Raw genomic sequence first — 18,509 nt, forward strand, 5'->3', positions numbered from 1 at the left:
TCTATCCGCCGCATAATTTTAAATACCCCTATCAAGTCCCCCCTCAACCTTCTACACTCCAAAGAATAAAGACCTAACTTGCTCAACCTTTCTCAGTAACTTAGGAGATGAAACCCAGGCAACATTCTAGTAAATCTTCTCTGTACTCTCTCTCTATTTTGTTGACATCTTTCCTATAATTCGGTGACCAGAACTGTACACAATACTCCAAATTTGGCCTTACCAATGCCTTGTACAATTTCAACATTACACCCCAACTCCTATACTCAATGCTCTGATTTATAAAGGCCAGCATACCAAAAGCTTTCTTCACCACCCTATCCACATGAGATTCCACCTTCAGGGAACTATGTACCATTATTCCTAGATCCCTCTGTTCTACTGCATTCTTCAATACCCTACCATTTACCATGTATGTCCTATTTTGATTAGTCCTGCCAAAATGTAGCACCTCACATTTATCAGCATTAAACTCCATCTGTCATCTTTCAGCCCATTCTTCTAACTGGCCTAAATCTCTCTGCAGGCTTTGAAAACCTACTTCATTATCCACAACTCCACCTATCTTCGTGTCATCTGCATACTTACTAATCCAATTTACCACCCCATCATCCAGATCATTAATATATATGACAAACAACATTGGACCCAGTACAGATCCCTGAGGCACACCACTAGTCACCGGCCTCCAATCTGACAAACAGTTATCCACCACTACTCTCTGGCGTCTCCCATCCAGCCACTGTTGAATCTATTTTACTACTTCAATATTAATACCTAATGATTGAACCTTCCTAACTAACCTTCCGTGTGGAACCTTGTCAAAGGCCTTACTGAAGTCCATATAGAGAACATCCACCCCTTTAACCAGGTCACCTAATTTTTTTATTTGAAAAGTGATACTCTTCAGGGTTAGACTTTTTATGATTTGTCTGCTAATTGGTTTAAACTGCCAATTAGAGATCAGTCTGGCTTTATCTTTCAGGAAAATAGTAAATTTGTTTGTAAAACAAATTGACTGAAGGCTGTATTTTAATATCTTTTACTAGATTAGGGTGTTACAATGTTCCTCATTGAGATAATGCAGCTTTGAGTACATTTACTTTTAAATGGTGGGCTTAAACATTAGATAAATATGTAGAGGTTCAGGAAAAGAATTAGAGCTTGTGTATTAAGATCTAGAATAGTATCCATGATGTTTTTACAAATAAAATGCGAGCTGCATTTCATCTCACACACTTCCGCCAATGAAGTGGCTTAACGTGTGGATTCCAGTCAACTCTTACACACAGATAATTTCAATAAGGATGGCGAGTGGAGGGCAAGGAAGAGAGAAGTTGCTTCTCTTCAGGATCGAAGACAAGTTGCTCTCATTCCTGTATAAGTTTTAAAGTGGCTAATGAGGCGCAAATCCGTTTGGCCATTGCTATACAACCAAAGATGCCTGGGGAGCCACTCACCCACATTTTGATAAATCAGACCAGCAGGTTGTATGAAACATAAACAGCAGAAATGAGGAGGCTCAGTACAGAAATTCGTACAGTACAATTCTGAGGAAGTACAAGACAGCTTTGAGGCAATAGACTGGTCCATGCTCAAAGACTCACCCCTCGATGAATGTGTCACCACAATCATGGACTTTACCAGCAAGTGTATGAGAAGTGTGCACGAAAGAGGACAACCTGAGTATTCCCAAATCAGAAACCATGGATAAACCAGGAGATCCAACCCATACTGAAGTCTAGGTCTGCAGCATTTAAATCAGGTGACCCTGATTTTCATAAGAAATTAAGATACAACCTCCATAAAGCTATCAGAGATGCCCAGAGACAATACCACTCCAAAAGAGAGCCCCGACCAGCCATCAGTTGTGACAGGGTTTACATACTATAATAGACTACAAAACAAAGATAAGGAAATATTGCTGACACCAGTACATCCCTTCCAAAGGAGCTTAACATATTCTACGCATGCTTTTGGACAGATGGAGATCGTCTGTCACTGCCCACCCTTACCGCCTCCAATGCACCTAAGCCCACAGTCACTGTTCCAAGCGTGAAATCCGCTTTTGAAGAGTGAACCAAAGGAAAGCATCCGGTCAAGACAGTGCCCTAAGCTGTGTCCTTCGATCCTGTATTTCAACTGTATTTGGAGACATATTTAACCCTTTCCTGCTTCAATCTGAGGTTCATGCCTATTTTAGGAATATCATCATCCAGTACCCAAGGAAAACAAAGAAACATGCCTTAATGTCTACCATTCAGTGGCTCTGGCATAAAACACCAGGTTGGTCATGGCTTAACTGCAGCTTCTCAGTGAGCCTTGACTCAAAGTAATTTGCCTTCCAGGACTATAACAGGTGCCATCTCCCTGGCTTTATACTCATCGCTGGAGCATCTAGACAGTAAAGACACCTATATTCTATCATCTTTGATCGAATACAGCTCTGCCTTCACTATTATAATTCCAAGCAAGCTCATTACCAAACTCCGAGACCTGGGAGCAAGGATCCTCATTTTCCCGAGCACTGCCTACAATCAGTAAGGGGAGGCAGCCACACCACTTCCACAATAATTCTGAACACAGGTTGCGTCCAGAGCCCCCAACTCTTCCACCTGTACACTCATGACTACCTAGCTAGATTCTGCTCTAACTTCATCTGCAAGTCTGCAGATAATACCACCATAGTGGGCTGCATCGCCAATAATAATGAGTTGGAGTACAGGTAGGATAGAGAGCTTAGTGACATGGTGTCATGATAATAACCTTTCCCTCAATGCCCAGAAAAGAGCTGGTCATTGACTTCAAAAAGTGTTTGGTGCACGGGCTCCTGTCAATATCAACAGTGCTGAGATTGTAAACTTCAAGTTCCTGGGAGTGAACATCACCGATCACCTGTCCTGGTCCAACCATGTAGACACCATGGCCAAGAAAGCTCACCAATGCCTCTATTTTCTCAGGAAGCTAAAGAATATTAGCTTAATCAATGCACCATTGAAAGCAACCCATCACTTACATGGAAACTACTCTGGCCTTGAAAGTAAAAAGAAAACTGCAGAGAGTTGTGGACACAGGTTAGCACACCGTGGAAGTCAGCCTCCTCTCTATTAACTGTCTATACTTTTTGTTGCCTCAGTAAAACAGCCAGTATCATTAAAGATCTGGCCCACTCGACATCCCTTCCTCTCGAGTCTCCCACGAGGGAGAATGTACAGTCTAAAGCAGGCTCAAGGACAGCTTCCACCCCTTAGTTATAGAGTCATAGAAAAGTAGCACACAGATACAGACCCTTCAGTCTATCTAGTTTGTGCCAAACCATTCAAACTGCCTGCTCACACTGTTATAAGAATATTACATGGTTCCCTAATACAATCAGATGGATCCTTGATCTCACAATCCACCTCGTTAAGATTTTGCACCCTATTGTCTACCTTCACTCAACTTTCTCTGTAGTTGTTACACTTTATTCTGTATTCTGTTATTGCTTTCTTTTGAATGATCTCAAAGCAATGCGTAATGAGTTGATCTGTAGAATAGTGTGCAAGATTAACTCTTCACTTTATCACGGTACATGTGACAACTATAACCCAACTCCAGTGTCAGGACCACAGTGGTACCTGCTAGGTGGGTAGGTGGGTAGTTTGTGATTCCTTCTGTCAAACATACAGGGCTTCTGTGTGTTCTGCAAGCACAAACCCAATGCTCTCAACACCACCTTAAATACCGCCGACACATTCTCTGCAAAATCTGCCAAAGTTGCTGGAGGGTGATGTGCACCCACCAGAGTCAAAGTTGAATTTGGGGTCATACGCACAAGCGCACGGTAGTGTAGAGGTTAGTGTAACACTATTACACCTTGGGATGTTGGAGCTCAATTCTGGCATCAACTGTAGGGAGTCTGTACGTCCTACCCGTGAACGCGTGTGTTCCTCCAGGCGCTCCTGTTTCCTCACACATTCCAAAGATGTACTTGGTTAATTGGTCACTGTAAATTGTCCTATGGTTAGGCTAGGGTTAAACAGGTGAGTTGCTGAGTGGAGTGGCTCATCGGGCCGGGAGGACCTGTTCTGCACAGTACCTCAAAATAAAATGCATGCTATGCACAGGTAGAATGAAACACAACAACAGCACGAAGTTAAAGTGACACTCCGGCTGCCACAAAGAGCAGGTCGACAACACTCTCCTCAACACATATTATTCTGAGCTTTGTCACAGGAAGAGATAGCTGGAGAGTCAGGAAAAGATTAGATGTGCTCAAAGACACCTTGAAGAAATGTGAGGGAGGAGAACAGTGCAATGATTAGAAGCCCATCTATGTGGCAAGCAAAGGAATAACACAAATGAAACTGTTTTCATTCTGAACAGAGAAGATTTCAGCAGGAGCAAGTCAGCATTTCTTAATTCTGTGAAAGCTGGGGCGTAGCCAGAGTTAGAAATACAGAAAGTAATTTGCAGGTAAAGGTAAACTACCCTTATAGGAAACGCAGCATGTTATTTACTTGTTTATTACTTGGAAACAGGTTCTATTTAGGGCTGGTAATTAATCTACATTAGTGCACATGAATAATGATCACCTCTGCTTCATCCGCAAAAAGCAGAATCTCCCAGTGGCCACTTTAATTTCTCTTCATGTTCCAAAATGTCATCCATGGCCTTCTCTTCTGCCATGATGAGGCCACTCTCAGGGTGGAGGAGGCAGCCTCCAAGCTGGTAATTTCCCCTCCCCTCCCTGTTCCCACTTCTTCTATTCCCTATTCTGGCCTCTTACCTCTTCTCCTGGTGCCCCTCCCACTTTCCTTTTCTTCGCTGGTCCACTCTCCACTCTCATCAGATTCTTTCTCTAGACTTCTGCCTCTTCCAACACCTCCCAGCTTCTTACTTCGTTCCCCCTTTCCCTACCCAACTGATTTCACTTATCACTTTTCAGATTGTCCTCCTTTTCCCTCCCCCAACTTTTTACTCTGGCATCTTCCCCCTTCCTTTCCAGTCCTAATGAAGGGTCTTGGCCCAAAACGTCAACTGTTTATTCATTACCATAGATGCTGCCTTTCCTGCAGAGTTCCTCCAGCGGTTTCTGTGCTGCTGCTCCGGATTTCCAGCATCTGCAGAATTGCTTGTGTTTATAAAATGCAAGTTAATGACTCTTTTCTTGGGAAAAAATTCAGATTACTTCTGCATTTTAAAGAGGGAAAATTCAAAAATGAATGTTCTACAACTGTAAAACAAATATTCTACGCCCTGTAATGGACACTGACATGATGCATGGTTGTGAATATCTCCTGGAAAACTGGGGCAACAGCCTCGCTATTGTAGATCCTGTAGGTGTCCAAGCTGTGACTCCCTACAGCCAAGGAAAAGCAGACAGAGTTGTGCCACATCTCTCCTCTCCTTCCTCTTGGTTAGGAGGGTGAAGAACGGGTGAGCATAGAATTATGAAATATAGTAACGGCAGGAAATCCGGCCAGTGCATCCCTGCTGGTTGTCAGGTAATAGCAACCTCTCATGTGTTGGAAATCTTGTATGCTTTGGTTTCGTTTAGCATTCTTAATTTTTAAAACTATTAATAAAATGTTCCAACCCTTTGCTGGGATGAACAACTTCCTTGCAGTTGTCCAATCTAACCATTCACCATCTTGAAAGCTTTACTTTCACTGACATTAGATGTGCTCCTTTGTTTAGTAAAAAATACTCCTTAACAGCATTTAGGTTTCTGCTCCCAAGAACTGCTTAAAGCACAAACATTTGATTTACATCAATAACTTTCCTCCTGTGACATGTTAAAGTACTTAATAATAAGAGCTATCAAACAACTGAACTACACAGAGGTTATGATGGCAAGCAGTTTTCATTTGGCCATTCAAAAGTTCTGGTACTCTGCTGTTGTCTAGCACTGTGATTAACTCAATTATTTCAATTGATCCTATTGCATTAATGGAATTTACTTTTCAGTTTAGTTCCCTTGACCCATGGATTAAAACACTTGTTCTTGAGTGAAATGTATTCGTGTAGGTGTCAACTAGTAAATTACTACAAATAGAGAATTTGTATTACATTAATAGGGATCCGAATTTACTCAGAGTGGCTTAAGAGTGCACAACAGTAAGGTAAACTGTAACACACCCTGGCTGCATGATTTACTTACCCTATAACAAAACAAACTGGCTGTGATTGCAAACTGGTTTAAGATTTTACTATCAATGTTTTATGATATGATTTTATACCCGTGATACCCAATGTTTCAGTATATGAGCAGAGAAAGGGTGAACATAATCAAAACAATAAACAGTTAACATTTCTCTCTATAATGCTTTATCCTGCTTGGAAGGTTGCTCGCCAAGCCTAGAGGTTAGGTCGCAAGCGTTTCGTCACCAGTGCACAGTTTGTTGTCCAGTGCTCACGTTTATTGTGCCAACAACAATCTGGCCCTTAACACCCAGAAGACCAAAGAGATCATTGTGGACTTCAGGCATGCTAGGAGCCACACTCACATCCCCATCTACATCAACGGAGCTGTAGTAGAGCTTGTATCAAGCTTCAAATTCCTTGGTGTCCACATTTCCGAGGATCTCACCTGGTCCCTGAGTTCCTCCATCCTGGTGCAGCTGTAACGAAACTCAATTTCCTTCGGGATCAATAAAGTATGTCTATGTCTATGTCTATGTCTGATTAAAAAGGCACAACAGCGCCTTTATTTCCTGCGGAGCATGAAGAAAGCTCACCTCTGTCCCAGGATACTGACGGACTTTTACCACTATACCATTGAGAGTATACTCACCAACTGGTATGGCAATTGTCCCGTATCAGACCACAAAGCACTCCAGCATGTGGTGAAAACTGCCCAGCGGATTATCGGCACCCAATTGCCCACCATTGAGAACATCTACCATAAACGCTGCCTGGGCAGGGCAAAAATCATTATCAAGGATGCATCTCACCCTAACCATGGACTTTTTACTGTCCTCCCATCCAGTAGGCACTACAGGAGTCTCTGCACACGCACCAGCAGGCACAGGAAGAGCTTCTTCCCTGAAGCTGTGACACTGCTGAACCTCTCATCACAGCGCTAAGCAGTATTGCATCGTACTGTACTGTCTCAGTACTTCTATATTTGTGTGCTGTAGTGCTTTTTTATTCGCAGTTATTTTGTAAATAACACTATTCTTCGCATTTCTGGTCAGATGCTAAATGCATTTCATTGGCTTTGTATCTGTACTTGACACAATGACAATAAAGTTGAATCTAATCTATAAACGCGAGCACTCGGCAGAAACAACACTCAATTGCGCACAGATGATGTCACCCTGACTGGTGACAAAACATTTGCCGCCTTATCTCCAGGTTCAGCAAACAACCCTACAAACAAGCAGTCAACCAAAATCTTCTTTCATTTCAACTGTTTTATCATGTATACTGATACAACTTTTAAAAGGTCTTTCTTACAAACTAGCATTTGATTACATTTCCTAAAGGCTCAGCAAAAACAGCAAATCCTTTGAGGAAAAACATTCTAGGTTGCCTTGCCTGACAGCAGCCGCTTATGCCTTGTAATCGGCAAATAAATTTTTACTGTCTACATCAGTAATTTACTATAAAGACATAATCCTTAATGAGCACATTTATGCACAAGTTTTATTACAGCAATTTGTTGAACAAAGTGATTTAGTATCAACTCTAATACTACCTAGCAGGAAAGATATGTAATCGTTTCTCAAATACTGTTCTATTTTATTTATCTATACATTTACATATTATTTGTGCAGAAAAACCTTGATTATTTTCATTAGTTTGATCATCATTATTCAGAAGACCAACTCCAACAAAGCCAATGTTGTCATTACTGCAAAGAACAGACCCACAAGGTTTCTCTCATTTCAGGCCCTCCCCAGGTGACAGCAGAGTTCCATTCCAGTTCACAGCTTGTAACCCAGATAGTGTGGAAGTTCAAAATGGCTCAAGGCAGAAGATGTCTGCAAACAGTCTCCCAAACACCTGTTCATATGTACAGTAAGTACACATGTCAGACATTCAACCTTTAATACCTGTATTTCTCTGGAAATCCAGAGTAACACACCAAAAAAATGCATAGCAGTCAGCGTGATGCTACTTCAGCTCGGGGCGTTGAGTTTGGAGTTTAATTCCAACACAATCTGTAAGTTTATAAGTCCTTCCTGTGAGTGCATTTCCTCCCACTGTCAAAAGACATACCAGTTAATAGCCCATTGCAAGTTAACCTATGATTAGGAAAGGGTTAAATAGGTGAGCTTCTGGGCAGTGCAGCTCATTGGACTGGAAGAGCCTGTTCTGCACTGTATAAATAAATAAATGAATAAATAAAATACTCCAAACGAACATACTCAGTTTATGGTTTGTTTTTTTTAGATTATGAGGACACGTAGTCCTCTTTTATTGTCATTTAGTAATGCATGCATTAAGAAATGACACAATATACCATAAATGATAGGATTTTATTCAAAGTTATACAACCCAGGTGTGTCAAGAGGTGATGTGATAGAGGAGTACAAGATGATAAGAGGCATAGATACAGTAGAGTGCCAGTATGTTTTTCCCAGGGTGGAAATGGCTCGTATGAGACAGCATAATTTTAAGGTAACTGGAAGAAAATATAGTGGGGGGGGGGGAACATCAGAGGTAGTGTTTTTTTTTAAACACACACACACACACACACAGTGGTGGGTAGTAGTAGAGATAGATACAGTTAAGGACATAAAAGATATCCTTAGATAGGCATATTGATGGAAGTAAAATGGAGGGCTCTGTGGCAGGGAAGGAAAAGATTGATCCTGGAGTTGGTTAAACGTTCAGTACAAAATCGTGGGGTAAATGGTCTGTACGGTTCTATTTTAAGTGCAACAATCTGCAACTCAGTCCATCAGTACATTTCTGCAGAGAATTATTTTTCTACAACTATTTTCTGTCTGCATCAGCTTGTTTGCCTCCTGTGATGCATTTATGTTTCTTCACGTTTGTCCCTATTTCGCGTAATTTGTTGTACCACACTGCTTGACACTTTGAATTCTTTTCATGTTACATGAGTGGACTTCACCACTGCACTCACCTCACATATGAATGTGAATATGGCACTTTCTTGCAGCTGCTTTTAGTAGGATTCCCAAATAACATTTTTATTTATCTAATGCATACCTTGCAAGCCTTACAACCAAAAGAGTCATTTTAAACTGCATCACTGTTACAGGCTATTTGACAGTCAACTTGCAAGTCCCACAGACATCAAAATGAGATGAGGGGCCATTTCAGCAGGTGGATGCAGTGACTGATTTGGAAGGAGTTGTGGCTAAAACGCAAAGTAATTTTGAGTATTCACGTTCTGCCTTTCACAGTTCCAGTATAAAAACAACTTTGCAGGTTAGTCAACATAGGTGGAAAGTGAAACAAAAAATGTCATAGACCCGTCACATTCACAGCTTCTCTTTCTACAGATGTTACCCAACCTGTTGAGCTTTTCTAGCATTGTCTGTTTACTTCAGATTTTCAGCATCTGCAGTTTTAGCTTTACCAATTTTCACAGTTCTAACATGTTCATCTGCATTTCATTCTCCAACTGTCACCTGGAGAACCTTGGGGACCATTCTGTCACGAACACTCCACTTATTCTTTCCAATAATCCCTTCATCTTAAAAACACACTTCTTTTTTCATTTCTCCTGCTCTAATGAAGTGTCTGGGTGGTGATACATCTCTAACAAAGAAGGTGTAAGGTGCTCCTTCCCTCTGCTAGCCTGCAGGTCACCCTTGGTAACAAGATGCAGTGCCTGGTTAGTCACCCTCCCCCCAAAACCAGAGTTGCGTGAAGCCACAGGAACAGGTTGATGGATAGTTGTATGAGCAGCTGGTGCACACCACAAGTCCATAGGTGGAATCAAAGGTTGAGCATCCAAAGCAGAATCGCCGCTATTGGCTTTTATCTTGTTCTTCTCAATTCTATTGTCAGGGTCAACAGGAAAGAAATAGATTGGTATGCAACCACTGATGCCAGGCAGACAATCTCTGAAGATTATTGGTAATGGCTGGCGTCTCCCATCTTGTAAAGACACTGCCCAGGAGGCAAAGGCAAACCACTTCTGTAGAAAAATGTGCCAAGACCAATCATGGTCAAATGACACGGCACATAATAATGATGAATGAATGAAGTGTCACTGACTTGAAACATCAATTTCATTTCCCTCTCCGCAGATGCTGCCTGACCTGCTAAATATTTACAGCACCTGCTGCCTTCATTTCACAACATCTACTCCTAACTCTTCTCCAGGTAGGGACTTCCCACCTGAACATGGAGGTAGTCTTTCCAAACAGTATGACAATCCATCAGGCACTCTTAGCCCTCACCTTAATTGTCAATCATGAAATCAAAATAAGTTTACTGCATTGAAAGGAGGTCTCAAAAATCCTGTACATATTCATCAGAAGGAAAATGAGCCTTCCAGTACTGGAAACTAACCTGGACAAGTTGACATTTTACACCACTTCAAAATCAAAAGTAAATTTATTATGAAAGAACATATGTCACCATACAGTATACTACCCTGAGGGGGTGTGTGGGGTGTCCATAGAGGGTTGACTTCTCTGGTGAAGGGACTTGTCATGTCGATTCTGGGCAACTCACTCCCCTTTGGTCCCTGCTGGACACTCAGCTCTCACCTGTGGCTCCAAGTAGCTGTTTGCAAGCAACAGCGGCCACACCCTGAAACACTGCTTCCATCGGCAAGCTAAACCAGGTGAGGGAAGCAGGTGGCCTCGTATCCTGGTGAGACATGCCTGTCCTAACATGTGAAGTCAGCTTCAGCAGACTGAGCACATGAGATCTACAGTGAGATCCAACTGCCAAGATGGCAGTACTGCAAGGCTTTGTGGAGAGCAAAGGGCATGACAAGGCACAGAAGACATTATGCTCATCCACTGCAACCAAGGAAGACTCCAGTTTGACTCACTTGTTTGTACCACTGGGCCTGGTGCAGTGACTTTTTAAACTTTGAAACTCTCCTGCACAGGTTTCCTGTCATCACTGGACTCTATGGACAACCACCACTAACCCAAGATTCACTTTTTTGTCGGAATTCACAGTGACTACAAAGAAACACAATAGTCAATGAAAAACACACACAAAGACAAACAAATATCTAATTGCAAAAGACAACACACTGCGCAAATGCAAAGAGAAAAGAAAAACAAAATAGTAATAAATAAGCAATTGAGTACATGAACAACAGGAATTCTGCAGATGCTGGAAATTCAAGCAACATATATCAAAGTTGCTGGTGCATACAAAGTAGAATCATCGTTATTGACTTTTATCTTGTTCTCCTCAATTCTATTGTAAGGGTCAACAGGAAAGAAGAGTTCTTTGTGGACTGATTTCTCAAGATCTGTGAGACACTGAGTGCCACGTATCACTGAAATGTAGAATTTACCTCCTTTATACTAACAAATTGTCAATGGTTGCATGAGAGCTACATTTGGATATGAACAGCACTTTATCAATGGAAAAACACGTTGAGGCTTCTTGCAGTTTTAAGAGGATTCCCTGTATGCCAGCCTTCAGCATTATTATGCAGAGCACCTATAGCACTTGACTTCATTATTGCTTCATTAATTGGTCTTGCAAAGTCCATAATAGTGCACAAACTAGTTAATTGAATTAGATAATACGGAATTCAGGTGATTTCACTGTTGGCTTACCAGAAATTACAACTCTAATTGTGTTATATACTGAAATACTTGCAAGCACTGAAGGCAGAAATGGAAACAGGCCAATGAATCCCTTGAGCCTTGAAACACAAAATGTAAAAATATAGATGTGTGTCAGTTGACCTCAACTGCTTTATGTGCTTATGATTTCCCCATGCAATCCCGTCTAAAAATGGCCAAAGTGGAACAAAATCTAGTATTGCAAAATACTGACTAAGCAATCAAATTCTAGGTATTATGGGGAGAAACCAACTAGTTTCTGCAGTAATTACCTACATCAGAAAACTAAACCAAACATATTGTATCAATTATACACAAATGCTTTCTAATTTTTCCACTGTCATAGTGTTAATTATACAATCTTTCTCAATTTAGTTCTGTTGTAGATGCCTTTCGATTTTTTAATGGTTTCAGTGGCTCCAAGAGCAGAGTGTGAGTGTGAGTGTTTTTAATTGTAAGACAAAAGTATCCCTTTGTGACCTGAACCAGATATTGATGTCTTTCGTGTGCTCACTTCAATTTCTCAGAATAGGGAATAAGCAATCATTAGTGAGAAAGGGTTGCGACAAATGAGTGAATTGTTATACTTCACCACAAAATGATCTCAGGAACAGCAGTTGTGATCAAATTCCCTTAATCCAATCAATCAGCAGAACTTAACCTTGCAAAATAACGAATATGTCACTCTCACTGCAGCAATGGATCATTTTAATTGACCTAGGCATCGTGACTTTCAACTGTCCTCCAGTTGCGCTGCTCCTTTGTCTTTTCAGGCATAGCGATTCCTCATTTACAAACCTGCCTGCATCCTTCTGTGTCTCTAAACAGCAGCAGACAGACACCAGTGCAGAACAGCACAACATAATAGGCAGAAACTATTTACCAGTCACTGAAGGCAGGAGATCATGTACTCAGAGGTCACAATCAATCTCAAAAATTTACCTGCCTAATCCCTCAAAATTCTTATCCATTGATTAACTAATGGGGAAAAAAACTGTCACACAAAAAAAACAACAGAAAATCTGCAGATCCTGGAAATCCAAGCAACATACACAAAATGCTGGAGGAACTCAGCAGGCCAGGCAGCACGTATGGAAAAAAGTATAGTCGACTTTTCAGGCAGAGATCCTTACACAGAATTTTTTTTAATTGTGGGAGGAATGTAGGGTTGTTGAGGGAAGGGGCTAGTCATAGTGAATGAGAGAGAAAAATTCCAAAAGCTTCTGCATGCGATAAAAGTTATAATTTTACTTTAAGTACTATTATTTTATTTATATGATTTTATTACAATTACTTTCTAGTTCTGATGAAGAGTCACTGACCTGAAACGTTGTTTCTTTCCACAGATGCTGTCTGACTTGCCGAGATTTGGGGTGGTACGATAATTGGTTAGCACAACACTTTACAGTACCACTGACATGGGTTCAATTCCCGCCACCGAGTTTGTACATTCTTCCCATGACTGCATGGGTTTCCTCCAGGTGCTCTGGTTTCCTCCCACGGTCTAAAGATGTCCCAGTTGGTAGGTTAACTGGTTATCATAAATTGTGGCATGATTAGGCTAGGGTTAAATCTGGGGTTGCTGGGTGATACAGCATAAAGGGGTGGAAGGGCCTATTACACGCTCTATCTCAATAAATAAATATATAAATGAAATTTACACAGCATTTTCTGTTATTTCAGATTCCCAGCATGTATAGGTTTTGTTTGTCTGTATCTTATTAATCCTTTTGTTAGGATTAACCCACTGAGCAAAATAGCTTCTCTATATTAATTAATCTTTTAATGTACCGTTTAAATCACCCACAGCTCACCCTGAACTCAAAAGTATATTACACAGTTTTCACAATTTGACATCTGTGAACGTAACAAAATAGAACAGTAGGAGACTTCTATTTAATGAAATAATACCTGATTGTTCTGGATTCCCCCAAGAGCTAAAATAGCATCTTAGTATTTATCCTTTCAAGTCCAATCAGGGTTGAATATATCTTGAGAACACCATCTCTAATTTTCCATACTTCAATGAGTATGGGTCAACCCTACTGAAATGTACAGTATCAATCTGAAATTAATCTGCATTTGTGCTTCTTTTAAGCCTATTCCCAAAACTAGATGCAATGAGGTCAGCAAAGATTCTGTTTAAATGAAGTATTAGTTTTACACTCAAACCCTTGGGATACAATAATTAGCGTTTCAGTAGTCTTTCCAATTACTTCTTACATTTACTGCTACTCAATTTTCACTAATCTCTTATACTACATGAACGTTGTCAAAAGACCAGCATTTTCTGCAGATCTCTGAATGCCTTAGTAAGGACAGGCAGCAACACTTTGCCACAATTATTCTCAACACTGGTGCTTCACAGGGTTGCGTCCTCAAACCCCATCTTACAACCTATACACTCATGACTAAGTGATTAAATTCTGCTCTAACTCCATCTAAAAGTTTGAAGGTGATACTACCATAGTGGCTCATAACTCAAATAAAAATGAGTTGGATTATGTGAAGAAAAGAGCCTAGTCATGTGTTGTCATGACAAAAATTCTTCCCTTAATGTCAGCAAAACAGAAGAGTTGCTTTTTGAATTCCAGAAAGGGGGCAGTGCACATGTTCCTATCTACATCAACTATACTGAGCTTGAGAGGTTTGAGAACTTCAAGGTTCCATGAGTGAACGTTGTTTGTTCTGGCCCCATAATATTAAATATCATAACCAAAAAAGCTCACCAATGTTTCCATTTCCTCAGGATGCTAAAATCCATTGGCATGTCCCCCAACCAATTTTAAAAATCGGTGCACCATAGAAAGCATCTTAAATGGATGATATGGATGCAACCGTTCTGCCCATAACTACAAGAAACTGCACAGAGTTGTGGACTTAGCTCAGCACATCATGGAAACCTGCCTCCTGTCCATGGACTTCGCTGCTTCAGCGAAGCAGTTAGCATAATCAAAGACACCACCCACTCAGAAATTCCCTCTTCTCTCCTCTCCCATTGGCCAGAGGACAGAAAAACCTGAAAGCACATACCACCAGGCACCAAGACTGCTTCTAACCCGCTGTTATAAGACCACTGAAAGTATCCCTGGTACGATAAGATGGACTGTTGATCTTAAAAATCTACCTCATTATGATCTTACACTTTATTGTTGACCTGCACTGTACTTTCTCTGTAGCTGTTGCACTTTATTCTTATTGTTCTTCTTGTTATTGTTTTTCCCTTGGACTGTGTAATGAATTGATTTGTCTGTACAGTAAACAAGAGAAGTCTTCACTGTACCTTGGTACAGGTTAAAGTAATAAACCAATTCCAAGCCACTGCACAGGTCAGTTAAAATTCAGCCACATTGCTGTAGCTCTGAAGTCACTTGTTACATTAATAGCCAGGAGGGCCATTTTGTTGAAGTGGAAGGACACATCAGCTCCCACTTTGTCACAATGGTTCTCTCAAGAGATGCTATGTCTTAGTTTGGAGAAAATTAGAAGTCGAACCTTTGAACCTTTATTTGATTTTGAGAAAAGATGGGGTTCATTTGCTCGTTATTATCATTTGAGTTAATCGATAAGATTTTCTCCACGATCTATTTGTAAATTTCTGGTATTTTTTTTTATCTTGCTGGCGGTTTGATGTTTATCTTTAGAAGCTTTTTGTATGACGCATGATTCCGGGGTTGTACACCCAATGGGGTTTTTTTCCTCCCCACTTTTCTGCTTAGTAGATTTTTTTATTATCACAAAAATTTTTCAATCTTTACAATAATGTTTTTTTTTCCTTGAGACATTGTAAGTGTTGCTTACTTCAATGTACTCGTGTTATTTTTTGAATAATAATAATAAAAAGATTTGAAAAGAAAGTAAAATGCGTAGCATAGGTAAACAGTAAACAGCTTGGTGTCCTAGTCATGAGATCTCAGTGGAGGTAGGACCCAGTTTGGCAGTCCTAGTCCTGATGCTCCTGTATCTTCTTCCTGATGGCAGTATGTCAAGAATATTCTGGGATAGACGGTAGGGATCCTCGACAATGTTTCAATAAGTGTCACAAATAGGGAGGAGGGAGACCCCAGTGATCCTCAGCAGTTTTTACTATCCTCTGCAGGGTCTCGTGGTCTGATGCCTTGCAGCTTCCGTAGCACGCAATGATGTAGCCAGACAGGACCCTCTCAATCGTGTTCTGGAATGGGGGTGTGGAGCCTTGTACACCTCAATCTCCTCAAAGTGTGGACACTGCTGTGCCTCTTAGATTTTTGTTATAATTTTGAGTTTCCATCTACTGGGCTTATATTACCAATACACCGTCATTTAGCAAACTTGAATACCAGGCCCCTACTCAAGCCACTAATATCGTGAATGGTGGAAGTCTCAGCACAGACCTACTCTAAATCTGCTCATCGATACTCTCTGCTTCCCATTAAGCAGGAATAGTTCACCAGGCAAAGTGATACAATTGGAATTCTGTAAAGGCAAAATCATGAAACATGGCTAAAATAAAAAAAATTATACAGGTTAGATGGCAGTTATCGTCTCTGAACCACAGTCAAATTTTACCAGAGTTCCTCAATAATCATTGTCCTTGCAACGGACAGAAATGCAATTACAAAGGACACAGGAACGTACTAGGACAGTGGTACCCAGCATGGGGCAAGGGGTCTAAGAGACTTTACAAAAGGAAAGAGAGTTGGTTCACAAAAATTAAAATGAAAGAGTAAAAATGGAGTCAACAATCTGGCTACTTCACTTGGACATTTACAGGGTTCACAAACTTACTAGCATCACCGTAAATACAGACTACATGTGAAAAATAGCTTTTGAAATGGCCGCCAGCTGACTGTTGAAAGAGGGATCTTCTTCGGATAAATTCAGATTATCTTCACATTAGCCATTACTGTTTGGTATCATGCAGCATCCTTCAACAATTTGCAAAAGCTACTGCAAACTGTCAGGTGAGCAGAAAGGACCATTGGCTGCAGGCAACCATCGCTGCAGGCCTTACCTGTGTCCAGGACAAAGAAACAGGCAGAGAAAAATCACTGGGAACACTACCCACCTGCAAACTGCCTTTTCCAAAAGTTCCCTTCTGGAAAGTGCTACAGGGCTATTAAAACAAAAACTTCACACCATCTTAAAAGTTTCTTCCCTCAGGCAGTTAATCTGATCGACCATTCTAGTTAGCCACACAACTTCCTCTTTCTATTCCCTTAGTTACTACACTGTAAACACTTTAAACCACTTCTTATAAATACTGTTTACATTATAAATGCATGCTGGTATTTATATATTTATGCATATTTTATTCTATATCTATACTTTAACTTCTGACTTTTTTAAATATATAATTCTTTATCATTGTTGAATGTTGCTTTTGGTTACATGCTGCACCCTGATCAACACACCTAATGCATATGGCAAATAAGGTTGTTCCTTGATGAACATTTAAATATTGCTATACAAGGTCAACTTACCTGGATGAGTTTATAAAAGTATGCATATTGGCGAGCTGTGTTTTTATACTGACTAAAGACGTCATGGATGGCTTGTGTTGACTGGAGGTAACGTACTTCTTCCTCTTCAAAGTATAAAGGGGTATGGTACTCCATAGGTAAAGTCTTAATGTAGGGCAACCAGAAGGAATCAGGGTTCAATCGTTCACAAAGCAGGTGAAATGCTAGGGTGATATTTCCCATGGCTTGCAGAATCCGGTCCTGGGAATACACTGGTCCTAGACATCAAGTAAAGTAAAAAGTTCAGGCTGGTTTCAATTCTCTAATAAGAAAGCCATTACTTAACCTCCAAAATTTCCCCATAAGTCATAAGAGCAAAATTAGGTCATTCAGTCCATTAAATTTGCTCCACCATTCCATCATGGCTGATTCATTAACTACTTCAACCCCATTTAGCTACCTTCTCCCAGGAACCTTTGACGCCCTGACTAATCAAGAACCTATCAGCCTCCACTTTAAATACACCCAATGACTTGGCCTCTACAGCCATCTGTGGTAATGAATTTCACAGATTAACCACCCTCTGACAAAAGCAGGGGGTTCCAAGCGCAGAACAAACAGGAGAAAAATCTGCAAATGCTGGAAATCCGAGCAACACACACAAAATGCTGGAGGAACATCAACCATTCTATTATCCTAGATGCTGCCTGGCCTGCTGAGTTCCTCCAGCATTTTGTGTGTGTTTCCAAGTGGGGGTCCACGGAACCCTTGCTTAACAGTATTCATCCACGGTATGAAACAGGTTGGAAACTCCTGGACTAAAGAAATTACCACTGAAAAAAAATGTAGAAAGCTAGTTTTTTTTAAATTTAGCTGCTGCAGTCTGAGCATCACATGTTAGAAACCATTACGAGTATGAAAGTTTAGAGGGATGTTTCATTTCCACATTACCCATAAATAAGATGTACTCAAGTCTCACTTTAAGAAATAATTTCTTAGAAGGAAAACAAAATTGGTTTCAGAATCCTAAAGAGCTTTATTTACAGTATTTCCAACTGCATCATTGTCTGGTACACAGGAACTGCAAGGCATCTGACCACCAGTCTCTAGAAAGGATTGCTGAGAGGATCACAGTGTCTGCCTTTCACCCATCCAAGATATTTATTCGGAAAACTGCGTATGCAGGGTCCTTATCATTGTCAATGATCCCTCCCAATATACCACAATTTCTTACCTCTAACATCAGGTAGGAGAAATCGTAGGATTAGGACAAGGACTGTTTGGACTGGAAACAGCTTCTTCCCCCAGCCTATAAGACTACTCATCTCCCTGCTACTACCCATGT

The 18,509-nt window shown here is 40.7% G+C and overlaps 1 protein-coding gene across 5 annotated transcripts in view; it reads right to left on the reverse strand.

Moving 5' to 3' along the window:
* Positions 1-18,509, reverse strand: part of setd3 (SET domain containing 3, actin histidine methyltransferase) — a 157,096-nt gene that overhangs the window by 92,207 nt on the left and 46,380 nt on the right. For all 5 annotated transcript variants that reach the window (XM_063043678.1, XM_063043687.1, XM_063043696.1 and 2 more), the window contains exon 6: positions 17,186-17,442. In XM_063043678.1, the coding sequence (XP_062899748.1) occupies positions 17,186-17,442 (257 nt within the window). The remainder of the gene's footprint in view (positions 1-17,185; positions 17,443-18,509) is intronic.

Source organism: Mobula hypostoma, chromosome 1 (genome assembly GCF_963921235.1).
Source record: "Mobula hypostoma chromosome 1, sMobHyp1.1, whole genome shotgun sequence".
NCBI classification, from domain to species: Eukaryota; Metazoa; Chordata; class Chondrichthyes; order Myliobatiformes; family Myliobatidae; genus Mobula; species Mobula hypostoma.